The following is a 13801-nucleotide window of genomic DNA, read 5'->3' as shown; positions in this document are numbered from 1 at the left end:
TCAACGCTTGTAGCCCTTCCTGCCGGAGGAGGAGGTGGTGGTGTATTTGACGGTGCAACTGCTGCCCCCGGAGGAGAAGAGGCCACCCGCCATGGCTCTGCCGCTGCCGGAACTGAAGCCACCTCCACCGCTTTGACCACTGCCGTAGGAGTAGCAACCGCCTCCGCCCACGGCTAAGCCACTGCTGGCACCGCCGGCACCGCCATAGCCACTGGAGCTGGTGGACTGTACCACGGCTGGAGAGGCAAGGGGACAAGGCCGTGACAAGACATGGTGAGCCCACTCTGCCACACAGAGTCCAGTCAGAAGAGCACAAGGGCGAGGGAGGGAGGCAAGTGAAGGTACTTACAGATGTTGACTTGTCCAGCGCCTTCCCCATACAGCCTAGGAGAGAGGAGACACAACCATCATGAGACCACAGAGACAGAGCTGGACCGGCGTGGGAAGCTTTGGCTTGAGGAGAGCCCACGGGGAACGTGGCTTTCTGGGAGTGGCATTATGGCCACGACTAGAGTGCCTTCCACTGGTGCTCACTGGCTGGACACCTTGGAGATGGCCCCAGCTGTTTGAGGAGGTTGTGTGACTCACCTGCACTCCTCGCCCTCCAGCAGCTTCCTGTAGGTGGCGATCTCCACGTCCAGAGCCAGCTTGACATTCATGAGCTCCTGGTAGTCCTTCAGTAGCTGCGCCATGTTCTGCTTGGCCTTCTGCAGGGCGTTCTCCAGTTCGGCCAGTTTGTTCTTGGCGTCCTTGAGGGCCATCTCCCCCCGCTGCTCAGCATCGGCGATGGCGGATTGCAGGTTGGTGCACTAGAGGGGAAGATGGGCAGATGAACCTGCAATCTGGACTCCTGAGGAGACGAACCATGGTTCTTCTTTCCCAGTGAGGAAGAGCTCTAGAGCCCAGATTCCATGGAAAAGGGGGTTTGATTTTTTTGTCCAGTCTTTTTCTGTTCTGCAAACCTGAACTAGGCTAGGAGCTCCCTATGCGCCTCTGTGTTAACCACCCTAATGAGGATGGAGGTGGTGACTGCTGGAAGATACTACAGCAGACCCAAGACCAGGGGACATTGGAAGAAATGGACCCACTGGCTTCTTCTGAATGTTGACAGTTTGGGTACGTTCATGTGGACGCACACTAACTCACACAAAACCACAGACACCCACAGTGAGGAGATGATTTCACTTTAAACTGTTGCCACCTTGCCTTCCTTCCACTTCACATTTTTGGAAAACCCTCATTTGTCCTGTGTCTTTTCTCAGCTTCTTTTTCACATCGAGTCTGAGCATATTTGCAGCAATCTTCCTCACACTTTCTGGCCTGGCCTTTTCTTTGCCAACTTGTGTCTTGCATTCCCAAATCAATCATTCCTCTTATGGAATCTCATTTCAGTGCCTCAAGACTGTATCTTTGTACCGCTGACCAGTCGGGATTGGTCCTGTCATGCGTTTGTTTCCTGCTCTTGGGTTGGGATCCATCTCTCTAACCTGTGGGAACTCACTAAGGGAGGAAGTACATGTCCTCCCCTCCCTGCTGTTCCCTCAGTGCCCAGGAATTCCCTATGTGGTGGTTGATGATCCCTGGTGGTCTAGGAAGGAAAGGATGCTTTTCTCCTCCATGGTCCCCACCATACCTGCTTCTTGACATGGTCGATCTCAGATCTCAGCCTCTGGATCATGCGGTTGATCTCAGAGATCTCCTGCTTGGTGTTGCACAGGTCATCCCCATGTCTGCAGGCCGACACCTGCAGCTCCTCGTACTGTAAACCAGAGGGATAGAGGATGGTGTCAATGGGCTTCACAGGACACTAATCAAGGTTTTCACAAATCGAAGCTAATGGTTTCTCCACAAGGCGTTTTAAGAAAATTGGTGTTACAAGGTCATGGACACTGTACACCCATCACACACCATCCTTGGTAGGAACGCTGACTGCCTGGTTCTCTTCAGGACCAGAACATCCTCTGTACTGTTTCTGAGAACCAGCATCAGGGTGAAGCTAAAGCAAAGATCCCTTGGCCTTTATCTACAGTAGCTTTTGTCCTACATTTAGGTTCTTTGACTTACTAGACTTGGACATACATACTGTAAAGATCTACTCTGTTGGTTCAGGGTACACGTTCTTTGAGAGGACCCCCGCTTCCTAGATGTAGATTTCCCCAGTGAAGTCTCAGGAAGCCTTGGTGCTCTTCAGGGAGGGGGCACAGGGATTCTTCATCAGCTTCCCCCTCACTGCTCACCTTGCACTTGTACCAGGACTCAGCCTCCTCCCGGCTCCTCCGAGCGATCTCCTCATATTGGGCTTTGACTTCAGCGATGATGCTGTCCAGGTCCAGGGTGCGGTTGTTGTCCATGGAGAGGACGACAGAAGTGTCTGAGATGTGGGTTTGCACCTGAGACAGTTCCTGCAGAACATGAGATCGTCAGAACCTCTTTTCCCATGACGTTTACAGAGATACCCAAGCCTAAGATTTTCCATCCTTTGCAAATCTCTTTAGATTCAATAAAACAGAGTGTGAAAAGATGCTTACTGCGTCATAGAGGGCTCTGAGGAAGTTGATCTCATCTATGAGAGCATCTGCATTGGCTTGTAGCTCAACCTTATTCATGTAAGCAGCATCTACATCCTGGGGAAGAAGCCAACAACTTGGGATCAGATGAGCCAAGCCCTCCTTCCCCGTCCTCTCCTCCTTTAGTCTCCCTGATTATTCTTTTCTCAGAGTCCTCTCCTTTGGCAAAGAAACATGAACCCCTGATCTTACTCATCTCACCTTCTTCAGGTTCACAAATTCATTCTCTGCTGACATGCGCTTGTTGATTTCATCTTCATATCTGGAATTAGAAAGGGTAAAACCTAATTGAGTCAGTGGTGAAGATGATACAGAAAAGGCAGCCTGGGATCCCAATTTCCCACAACGGATATATCCAAATGGAGCTTTCCTGCCTGTAAGCCTAAAAGATGAATTCTGTGGTCCCTATATTGTTTACATCTTTACTCTCCCCATCCACCTGTATGGCCCTTTTGTTCTTCGGGGTTTGTGTTTAGGCAAGCATTGTGGTTTCATTTCCATGGACTCGTTTTACTAAGAATCATGCCCTCATTTGGACCTGGTCATCTAATAGACTTGAAGCATGGGCTTCAGGAAACTGAGCCCTTTTCTCTCTTGTAACTCACTTCTTCTTGAAGTCCTCTACTGTGTCCTGCATCCCCCTGAACTCTGAGTCCAGGCGGCTTCTCTCCGCGGCAAGGCTGTCCAGCTGTCTCCTGAGATTGTTGATGTACTGCTCGAACAAAGGCTCCAGGTTCTGCTTCACGGTCGTGGTGCCCTGCTCCTGCAGCAGGGCCCACTTGGTTTCCAGGACCTTGTTCTGCTGCTCCAGGAATCGGACCTGGAGAAAGACAAGATGGTTATTTGTCCAACAAAGGAAAGAAGGAAGGAAGGAAGGACAGAAGAGAGGTGAGTTGACTGTCCCCAAGCAGATCTGATGGTCCCCATGGTTCTGGGCTACTCCAGAGCATGTACAGAGGCTCAGGCTGACAGTTCTGCTCCCCTGACTGTTTTCCTTCACACCACACAGATCTCACTGGCCAAGTTTCCCCAGGGAGCTATCAGATAGTCCCTCTTCTCGATTATGGAGCCTGTCAGTCAGTGACTTTCAACATTTCTTTTCTTCCTCTTGATAAGCACAATCACAAATGTACTTTAAAATAGTATTTCTCTCGTATATTGCACAGAGTTATTTTATAGAGTGGATCTCAGTTAAAGGGATGTCAAATGTTTAGAATCTAATGTTTAAAATCCAACCCTATTGATGATAGGATTTAATCTTCTTTCCCATCTAGTGCATGAGTCCTTCTAAAACAAGCTCCCTTAATGCTCATGATCTGGTTCTACAAGTTAAGTATTTCTATGCACATATACATGTTTCTGAGTCTTTTTTTCATGGCATTTCCTTTGGTTTTTTATCTTCTTTCCTTCCCCGCCGCCACCCCAACTAAGGCTCAAGTGCTGTTTCCACTGTAATTCCCTTTTTAATTTCTTAGACCCTTCAGAAGATCAAGCTAACTCATTCCATTCTCTCAGTTCCTTTCCTTTGCTTGAGGGTTATCAAGAGTGGAGAATGCTTCCCAGGCAGGAATGAAGACATTTAACGGATCAGTAGTTGTAAATGATTTTTATCGCCTTCTACCTGTGGTCCACATGGAGCCTGTCCTGCATCCCAGTGGAGAGCTAGCCCGAGTCTCCCCCTCCCTCTCTCCCGAGTCTCCCCCTGGTAGGACATTGATTGTGTCTCTCGACTGGGGACTCTGAAATCCCAGTGGAGGGCAGGTGCTCCCAGCTCACCTTGTCGATGAAGGAGGCGAACCTGTTGTTGAGGGTCTTGATCTGCTCCCGCTCCTGAGTCTTGACTTGCTGGATGGTGGGGTCGATTTTCAGGTTGAGGGGAGTCAGGAGACTCTGGTTGATGGTGACCTCTTGGATGCCTCCAGGGGGGCATACGGGGAAGCCAGGGCCCCCATAGCCACCACCAAAGCCAGCTCCACCACCGAGCCCAAAGCCACCACCAGCTCCACCACCGAGCCCAAAGCCACCACCAGCTCCACCACCAAAACCAAATCCACTCCTGGCTCCGCCTCCAAAGCCAAAACCGCTTCCAGCTCTGCTGCCGTATCCACCACCGAGGGCACAGCTGCCCCCTCCGAAGGAGATCCTCTTGGAGCCCCCCACACCATAGAGGCTGCGGCTGCCAAAGCTAGCTCCTCCACCCACTCCAATGAGGCCACCACTGCCCCTGGAGCAGGACATGGGCACGCTGCAGAAGCCAGAGCGGCCGACCCCAGGGACTCTGGCTGAGCCGGCCCTGAAGACTTTACGGCTGCTGCTTTGGCTTCTCACGGTGGATCTGGAAGTCATGGTTCCTGAAGTCGAAGAGGCTGAGGAGGGCGTGAGAGTTGGAGGGTAGAGCTGAGAGGAGCAGATCGGTGAGACGAGGTTCGCAGCGGTGGCTTATATATGGAGAAAATGGGCTGGGCTCATTGCTGGAAGGTGAGCCTGCAGGTTGGGAAGGCTGGGCTTTACAAACAGTGAGATCACATGTGGTTTATTAGAAAAGTTATGAAATCTGACGATCGCATTTTAAGTTTCCTTTAGTCAGGGAAAATTTCTCCTGCCTTCCAACTTTGACTGCTCTCAGTACAGTAAGACTAGTCTGAATTCACTTAGCTGGGAGTTAGTCACTGACTCGCACAAATGTTCTCCATGTTATGCTCGTGTATGAAATGTACTGAGGCTCCTCTGCCTTGGTGTTTCACCCACAAGGCAGAAATAGTGGAGATCAAAATAACCTGTTGCTTATCCCTTACCTATAATTATTAGTGTTTTCACTGATTACAGAACTTAAACATGACTTTTTTTTTTGCTTTCATTAAAAATTTCCCACAGGTAGATACGTAGATTTACAATATAATGGGCTTCTGTATATCTATCACTGGATTTTATACAAATTATTAACTGATGGTCAGCCTTAATTCTCTTGTACTCTCACCGAATTCCCTATCAATCTTAAAATATTCAAAAGCAAATCCAAGAGGTCATATCATTTCTTTAGTATAGAATTCAATTTTGTAAATGAGGTGCTTTTAAAATACATAACCAAATGCCATTTATATATCCTTAATATTTATGTATTCATTAACATTAAGAAGTGTCTATTCAATCTTGAACTAAATCTGTTTGTGTTATTTATATTTTATGTTTTGGTTTTCCAAATCAGGATCCTAATAAGTTCCATACATTTTGTATTTCGGTGATATGTCTTTAAAGTAATACGTCTGTAAAATCATTTAAGTCTTTAAATCCCCCTCCGCTTTTCCACTTGCACTTTATTTGTGGAAAAAAACACCAAAACAGGTTATTTGTCCTGTGCATTTGCATAGTCATATTATCTTATTTAACATGATCTCGTGTCCTTTGTGTATCCTGTAAACTGACAGTTCAAACTAGAAGCCTAATAAGCTATCTATTTAAACATTACAGATACAGATGTCATAGAATGCCTATTTATATACTGAATATTGATATTTACACACCTACTTATTAACTGAAAAATTAAACAAGTAATACATGGTTAAGGAAAACATTACATGCTCAAGGTCATTCCCCACTCCTGTCTAGGAAGACAAAGGAGTGTTGCCAGTTCTCTGTGTACCCCTGTAGTCACGTCACTTAGATATGTTTCTGTGTTTTTCCTGGGGTATGTGTGATGCATGCGAGTATATATATTGAATATATACATACAGATATATATGAAACACACATATATATTCTCTTTTGCAGTTGCACTCATGGTGTATGTATTTTGTCTCCCATATCTATGTTTTCACTCGATTCTCATACTATTTCCTACAGGCTGTTTTCTCCACCTTTACCTGTGGTCCATTGCTGTGCATCAACAACGTCTTATGCTGCTTCCAGCTTGGCCCTCATTTCTATTGTGGCTTTATCTTTCTTCTCTGCTCCTTTTCTGAGCTCTATCAACTAATATTTTAATCTTTTATTTCTCAGTCCACTGCCCCTTTGTTCTCTTATTTCACCATGGTGTTTATTTCATTGCCTTTTCGGTAATAATTTTTGTCACTTTTTTCTGTTGAGTGTTTTCTAAGTGACTTTTGTTTTTCTGTTTCAATGTAAAGTGTCCTTCGTGGGGCCTGGAATGGTTCCTTTCTAACGAGGGCTCATCTTTGAAAGAGGCGAGCTCCTTCTGGACCTGTCTTTTGCAGACAGTATTCTGGGAGGAAAGGCCAGGCTGCAACCAGGCTAACAGGAATTCTTATTATGGCACAGGCTGCGTGAATAATTCTTTTAATTTTAATTAGACGAAGCCAAGGAAGATGGCTGCAGCATGGCTTGCAGTTCAGTCTCAGTCTTCTTTGCTTCCCCGACAACCTGTTGCCAATAGGCCCTGCCTCTGATCCCTTACTCAACCCTGCCTTCACTGGGTCTTGAAACTTCATGGCAAATGGGTTCTCCCTGGAACACACACACACACACTTCTGACTGTTGCAAACCAGCGATTCTTGGATTTGCACCTGAGGATGTGTTCTTCACATTCACACAGTAGGAGTTACATGAGTCAGCAGTGCCTGGCAGTAGGAAAACCTCAGGGTTAACTTTGTGTGCTGTCCCTCTGTGGTTACCACATTGTTTAATTCTGATTTGTTTGCTCTCAAGAGTGTTCTTCACTGGATTTTCTGAGATCTGCACTGAGGGCATCTTCTCTCTCAGTTTCCCAAAAACTGTGTTTGATTTCTTTCTTTCTGTGAGAGAGTTTTCTTTTTTCTTTTTTTTTTTTTTTTTGATTGAAGGACTTTAAGATGTTTTCCTTTTGGGAGTTGAAGGTGGAGATTACGTTTCTTGTTCTCCTTGTTTGTTTTAAGATAATATCTAAGAAGGGGAAATGCCTCCCTTTCCTCCATTAGGCTACATTCAGAAGTCTCCCATTCATATATTTATATTTAAAATACATATAGCATTTAAAATATTAAGCAATAATTGAAATTCAAAACATTAATTTTCCTTTCTCACGCTGCATGGAAACTATTGGATTCAATGAAGACATCATTGTGTTCAGGGCCTCTCCCTTCCCTGAGCCATGGTAAGAGTCACCTGAAAGTTTTCTACAAGCCATCATATTTACCATCATCAGAAATTTAATCCCAAAATATATTTGTGTTCTCCTCAGTGGAAGAACCTCCTTTATTTCTTAATCACAGTTTGCATCATTGAAAGCCCAACAGATACAATGAAAGAGAATAGTATGTAAACCACCATGTACCAATCCCCCAGATTAAACACTTATCCGTATTTCTCAGCACGTCTCATCTAATTCTACTACTTCTTATATTGAAATCTTCTACTTCTGTTGATGTATCTTCAAGGAAATTAAGACATTAAGTCATTTCACTTGTCAATATTTGCATGCATGTCTAAGTTCTTAAGAAGGACCTTTAAATCTAACTGTACAACAGTTTTATATTGATCATGAGCAACAGTCACTTCTTAATGAAACCTAATACTCATTTATGTTCATACTTCTCTGATTATCTCAAAGATGTCTTTTTATGCTGGTTTGCTTGAAGCAACATCCTAACTAGATTCACATATTGCATTGGATTGTTGGTTTTCTTAAGCTTCTTTCATTCTGTAATAGATTCCATTGTTTTCTTTTATATACCACTGATTTGTGGAGAAGTTGTTTTTTTCTCTAGAACGTCTACATTCTGGATTTGGCTCATTGTTTCTGTTGGGGTCATGTAACTTCTAACGCCGGTTTTTCCTAGGTCTTAGTTATATTAGAGTTGATAAGATTTAGTTCCATTGTGTCAGGCAAGATTATGTCCCAGCTGGTGCTGTGTGGCCCATGTTGCATCAGATCATGAGGCATATAATACAAGTTGTTCAATTTAGTGATGTTAAGACTGATCCAGGTATATCTATAGTCCCAGCCTTAACCCTCCATTAAAAAGTGTCCAATAGGGGCTTCCCTGGTGGCGCAGTGGTTGAGAATCTGCCTGCCAATGCAGGGGACACAGGTTCGAGCCCTGGTCTGGGAGGATCCCACATGCCGCGGGGCGGCTGGCCCCGTGAGCCACAATTACTGAGCCTGCGCATCTGGAGCCTGTGCTCCGCAACAAGAGAGGCTGTGATAGTGAGAGGCCCGCGCACCGCGATGAGGAGTGGCCCCCACTTGCCGCAACTAAAGAAAGCCCTCGCACAGAAACGAAGACCCAACGCAACCATAAAAAAAAAAAAGTGTCCAATAAATCTGTCACCTAATATTTTAATATTCATTGATCAATTCCCAGATTAACTATTTCATGAGGGGTTGCAAACTGGTAACTTATTAATTTAACATCCTGCCTCTGCATTTATCATCTGGGAGTCATCTATAAGGAAGGAATTGTCATGGTTTCCTTTTTAGGTAACATAATATGTATTTAATTGATACAGGAAAGGCAGAATAAGTGCTTCTTTCTCTTTATTTTGCAATTTTAGAATAGTGGGTTGGGACCCCAGCAAATGTAATAAAGAAAGTTATTTTTTGTTTGTTTGTTTTTTGGGGTTTGTATAATTATAAATTCACAGTTCAAAAAATATATTTGATATGTTTGAGTCCATTGCAGGCATTAATCCTTTCGGTGCTTAAACTGTCCATTTTAGGCCAATGGGAGCTCCTCAGATTGGCTTCTGTGTCCTTTTGACAGAAACTCATTGGACTTTGAAAACTTCCTTGTTGACAGGGACGAGATGTCTCAAGGCTACCTTGTACTTATCTTGCAACAGACATGGAATCAGCCATTTCTGTGAGTAGCTCTGGTACCTTTTATTGAGAAATGATATTCACAAGCTAAAATTTGCATGCTATGGGTGCTCATTGTTACTGTGTTATTCTTTTTTTTTAGAAGATGTTGGGGGTAGGAGTTTATTAATTAATTTATTTATTTTTGCTGTGTTGGGTCTTCATTTCTGTGCGAGGGCTTTCTCTAGCTGTGGCAAGCGGGGACCACTTTTCATCGCAGTACGCGGACCTCTCACTATCGCGGCCTCTCTTTTTGCGGAGCACAGGCTCCAGACGCGCAGGCTCAGTGGTTGTGGCTCACGGGCCTAGTTGCTCCGCAGCATGTGGGATTCTCCCAGGCCAGGGCTCGAACCCGTGTCCCCTGCATTAGCAGGCAGACTCTCAACCACTGCGCCACCAGGGAAGCCCTGACTGTGTTATTCTTGCTTTGAAGACTTTTCAATGGATAGAGCTAAGAAAAATGTAAAAATATAATTAAAAAGTACTCAAATCAGAAGTTTATACTGATATTTCCAATTCAAATAGAATACAGGATGATTTTATACCTGTATTTATTTTACTCACTCTGAAAAGCTGAGCTCTGAATGACATATTACTTATTTGCTTTATCCTACAACAAACCTATGATAGTGTCAAAATAACAGTACCAATATTATTACAAAAAAGAGGTCTATTAAATGCAGTTTCTGATTTCTTTGTGGCTACACCCTGCAAGTGCTATGAAGAAAATCAGATTAGGCAAGAGGAATGGAGAGATAGGAAGGCGGGATGAAGGAAAACCTTCATAAGAATCCAGATAAATTCTAGCCTTGCAGTTTCAAACAGAAGCAGGAAGGAAAGGTCTTCCATTATTACATTTGATGGAGAGGAGTTTCTTAAGTGAGGGAGTACAGATACAGATGGCAGTGGGGTTAAAGAAGGGGGTTCCATAGGTGCATGAGGAGGTTGGGGACAGTAAGAATGTTGGGGAAAACGGCACATCTGAGTGGACCGGCCTCCAGGACCTCAAGAGGATGCTTTCCCTCTGCCACTCACTTTCTAGTGCTAAAGGGACACCCCTGGAGCCCAGGAAGTAAGAGCATTGAGGAGAAGGCACTGCCCAGCAAAACTCATGGTTAAAGGAATCCAGCTGCTGTTAGAGAAAAACTCCTCAACCCCTTTCTCCTCCTATCCTGGCATCTACTGTCAGTTTTTCTCAAGGCCAAGTACAATGAAGAGTTAGCTAGCAAGGGATTCTGTAGGGATGACTCTGGGAGCATGGGGCAGGGCAGAGAAGAGCAGCCTGCTCTCAGCACCTGTAGAAACATTCCCTTCACTGGCTGTTCTGCACCCCATGCCCCCACCGTGAGCTGGGATTCCATGCACTGGGCTGTACTGGTGATTCTAGCCAATGCAGCTAGAATCCACGTGGTGTGCTCACAAGTGATCATTCTGAATCACAGAGGATTCAGGTAAGGTGAACTTTGGATACAGTCTCTAACTGGAAAATGTTTTTCTATTGGAGGTTGTTATTTTTAAAATGTATTTCCTATATTTTCCAGGTACATGGGCTCCATACAGGAGGAGGCAACTGGCTAGCCTCCTTAGGAGTCAAATCCAGTATCTAAGGACCGTCAGAACTGCCGAGTCCTTCCTTGACTCAAAAACACATCTTTGCTGTTGCAAAAGAAATACGTTTCCTTATTCCGTCCTCAGTGGGCAAAGGAAATCAATCTGAATATTTTAATCTCAGGGACCTTAATCTAGAGACTGAATCTTTCCTTCCTTAGTACCAAAAAGTGTAACCACGTTTAATCTCAGATGTCATACAATGAGGACATCGTGGGGAACACACTTTCTCTTTTGAACTGACACATGTTCAACATCAAAAAATTTAGAAAGTACACAACGTAAAAGAAAGACAGTTTACTAGAGTTAACGCCAGCTTGAGATGATGAACGTTATTGTTTTAGCATTAGTTCTTCAATGATTTCTCTGTATCTCTGGCCCTGCACCGTCTTTGTGCTCCTTTGTGATTCTGTCTCTTTCTCTGCCTTACTTGTTTCATAATTTTGTGTACAAAATTAATTTAGTGAAAAATACAGATGTTACTTTGAGCCCCACACTTTAAGTGTTTTTCATAATAAACTCTTAATTTCAGAATAGTTTTAGATTTACAAAAAATTGTGAAGATAGTACAAAGAGGTCTGTATACAATACACATTCATTCCCCCTATTATTAATACCTCACTTTAGTTATATTTATCACAATTAAGGAAACAATATAAATATATTATTATTAACTAGTCTATACTTCATTTGGATTTCCTTACCTTTTGCCCAATATTCTTTTTTCTGTTCTAGGGTATCATCCATGGTACCACTTTCCATTTAGTCATTGTGTCTCCTTCTTGACTAATATGGTTTGTCAGGTTTTCCTTGTCTTAATGACCTTGAAAGTTTTGGGGAACTCTGCCCAGGTGTTTTGCAGATGTCCACAACTGGGCTTTGTCTGATGTTGTCTCATGAATAGACTGGAGTTATGGTGTTTGGGAGGAAAACCACAGAGATGACGTGTGCCCTTCTCATCACATCATATCCAGGGTACTTGCTATGAACCAGACTTACTACTGTCGGTGTTACCTTTGATCACCTGGCTGAGGAAGTGTTTGATTGATTTCTTGAGAGTAAAGTTACTCTTTTCCCCCATTTTTAGACTGTGCTCTTTGCAAGGAAGTCATTGTGCACATCCCACACTTAGAGGGGTGCAGTTCTTCACTCCTTCCTTGATTGGGGAGCACCTATGAAACTAAATGAAATTCTTCTGCCTAAGAGTTGTCAGTCATCCCTTATTAATCAATTTAGTCAATCACTTATTCATATCAATGGAGACCATGAATAATTATTTCATAATTTGGATTATAATTCAGTACATTATTTATTTGTCTATCTATTTATTTATGGCTCAAGTTGTTCCAATTTGTCTATTAGGAGTTCTTGCAGGGTCTTTCTGATTATTTCTTTACTTCTTGGCACTGAAAGATGCTGCAGAATCATCTTATGTATATATTCCACCCCATTCCTAGAATCAGTCATTTCTCCTTGATTCCTAACAAGAGAACTTTCTTTCCTAATGGTATAAGGCAGAATTCTCCAGAGAAAAAGCCTGTGATTAGGGACATGGACAGAACAGAGACTGGAAAAAGTGACTGGCCCTCAGGAAGATGTTGACAGACCAACCTGGCACTGTATCCTGAGTTTTCCATTGCCCATTTGTAAAAGTCAAAGGAAACCAGGGCACAGCTGACAGAGGATGCAGGGCTATCGCTTTGGAGCAGCAAGGACCCTACTTCTTTGAGTCTCTGTGAGAGGATTACGCGGTAAGGAAGAAGGCATTTCCATTCTTATTTTGCCTCCACACTTCAAAAAATCAACACATGTGCTTTGTGTCTGAGTCTTTGGATCATGAATTTGCCCAGTGTTTCCAATTTTTCCCTGTCAAAAGGATTATCGGGATTGATAACCATGAAGTACAACTTCCTGCATTTGTACTATTTCCTCGGGACACATTGCTAGAAGCATAATTTCATTTCAGAAGTATGTACATTTAAATTACTCCTGATACATGTTGTCAGGCAAGTTTCTTGGTCATGAGGAATTTCTAAGTATAAATCAAATATCTTACTCTCTAGTCAATGTCCTTCTGATCTACTTGGACTGTAATATGATTCTCTGGGGAGTATGGGTATCCACTGGGGCAGGAGGAGGTAGACAGTTAGAGACCAAGTCAGAGAAACGAATCTGCTGGCACCTGGTAAGGGCAGTGAAAACAGACTTTACTATGATGATGGACCTGATCCCTCCCGCTTCATTTGCCAAACTCTTCTCGGAGGACTCCTGAGCAACCAGATGCTAAGTTGCTGTTTGTCGAATTCTCTAAAGGAGGGGGGTGAAGCACATGGGGATTGGGAGTATGCTTCATTCCTGAAAAGGCATTTGCCCGATGAAAACCACAAGAACCATTGGTAACAAAGCAAGACAGTATGAAACAACGCATTATAGTATAAATGTGCTTTATTTAGCAATACAAGTGAGCAAAGAGCAGAGGAAGCATCACAGGGATACAGACCCCCGTACATCATAGAACTAGTCACTTGTGCTGTCATGATCACTGCAAGGGAGGAGCACAACACCTGTGAGATGGGACATACTGGGCCAGTGAAAAGCTAGGGGGATTGCCCTGTTCTGGAGTAGGACCCAGACAGGGACCTTCCGATGGTGAGCAATGGAAGCTCAGATGCAGCAGGTGTTGGCAGAGAGGACATGAGGGCACTCATCAACTTCCGTTCTAACTCAAGGAGTAAGAGAAGAAAGAAGCAGGAGAGAGGAAGCAACTGGAGGAAAGGACAGTGAAGCTGGAGAGGGAGGCTGAGACGTTGTGGGACCACGAGCCCATGGCAGGCGT

At 44.0% G+C, this 13801-nt stretch overlaps 1 protein-coding gene across 1 annotated transcript; it reads right to left on the bottom strand.

Annotated features, from left to right (window-relative positions):
* On the bottom strand, positions 1 to 4913 carry LOC132499165 (keratin, type II cytoskeletal 6A-like). The gene is made up of 10 exons (XM_060113557.1): positions 4649 to 4913; positions 4344 to 4597; positions 3173 to 3387; positions 2769 to 2829; positions 2529 to 2624; positions 2238 to 2402; positions 1634 to 1759; positions 589 to 809; positions 350 to 384; positions 1 to 236 (listed from the first exon to the last, which is right to left on the bottom strand). The coding sequence occupies exons 1-10, from the start codon at positions 4911 to 4913 to the stop codon at positions 1 to 3; spliced, it is 1674 nt and encodes a 557-aa protein (XP_059969540.1).
* Between the last annotated feature and the right edge of the window lie 8888 nt (positions 4914 to 13801).

The sequence above is a fragment of the Mesoplodon densirostris genome, chromosome 11, assembly GCF_025265405.1.
Source record: "Mesoplodon densirostris isolate mMesDen1 chromosome 11, mMesDen1 primary haplotype, whole genome shotgun sequence".
NCBI classification, from domain to species: Eukaryota; Metazoa; Chordata; class Mammalia; order Artiodactyla; family Ziphiidae; genus Mesoplodon; species Mesoplodon densirostris.
This window is presented reverse-complemented; position numbering and strand designations above follow the sequence as displayed.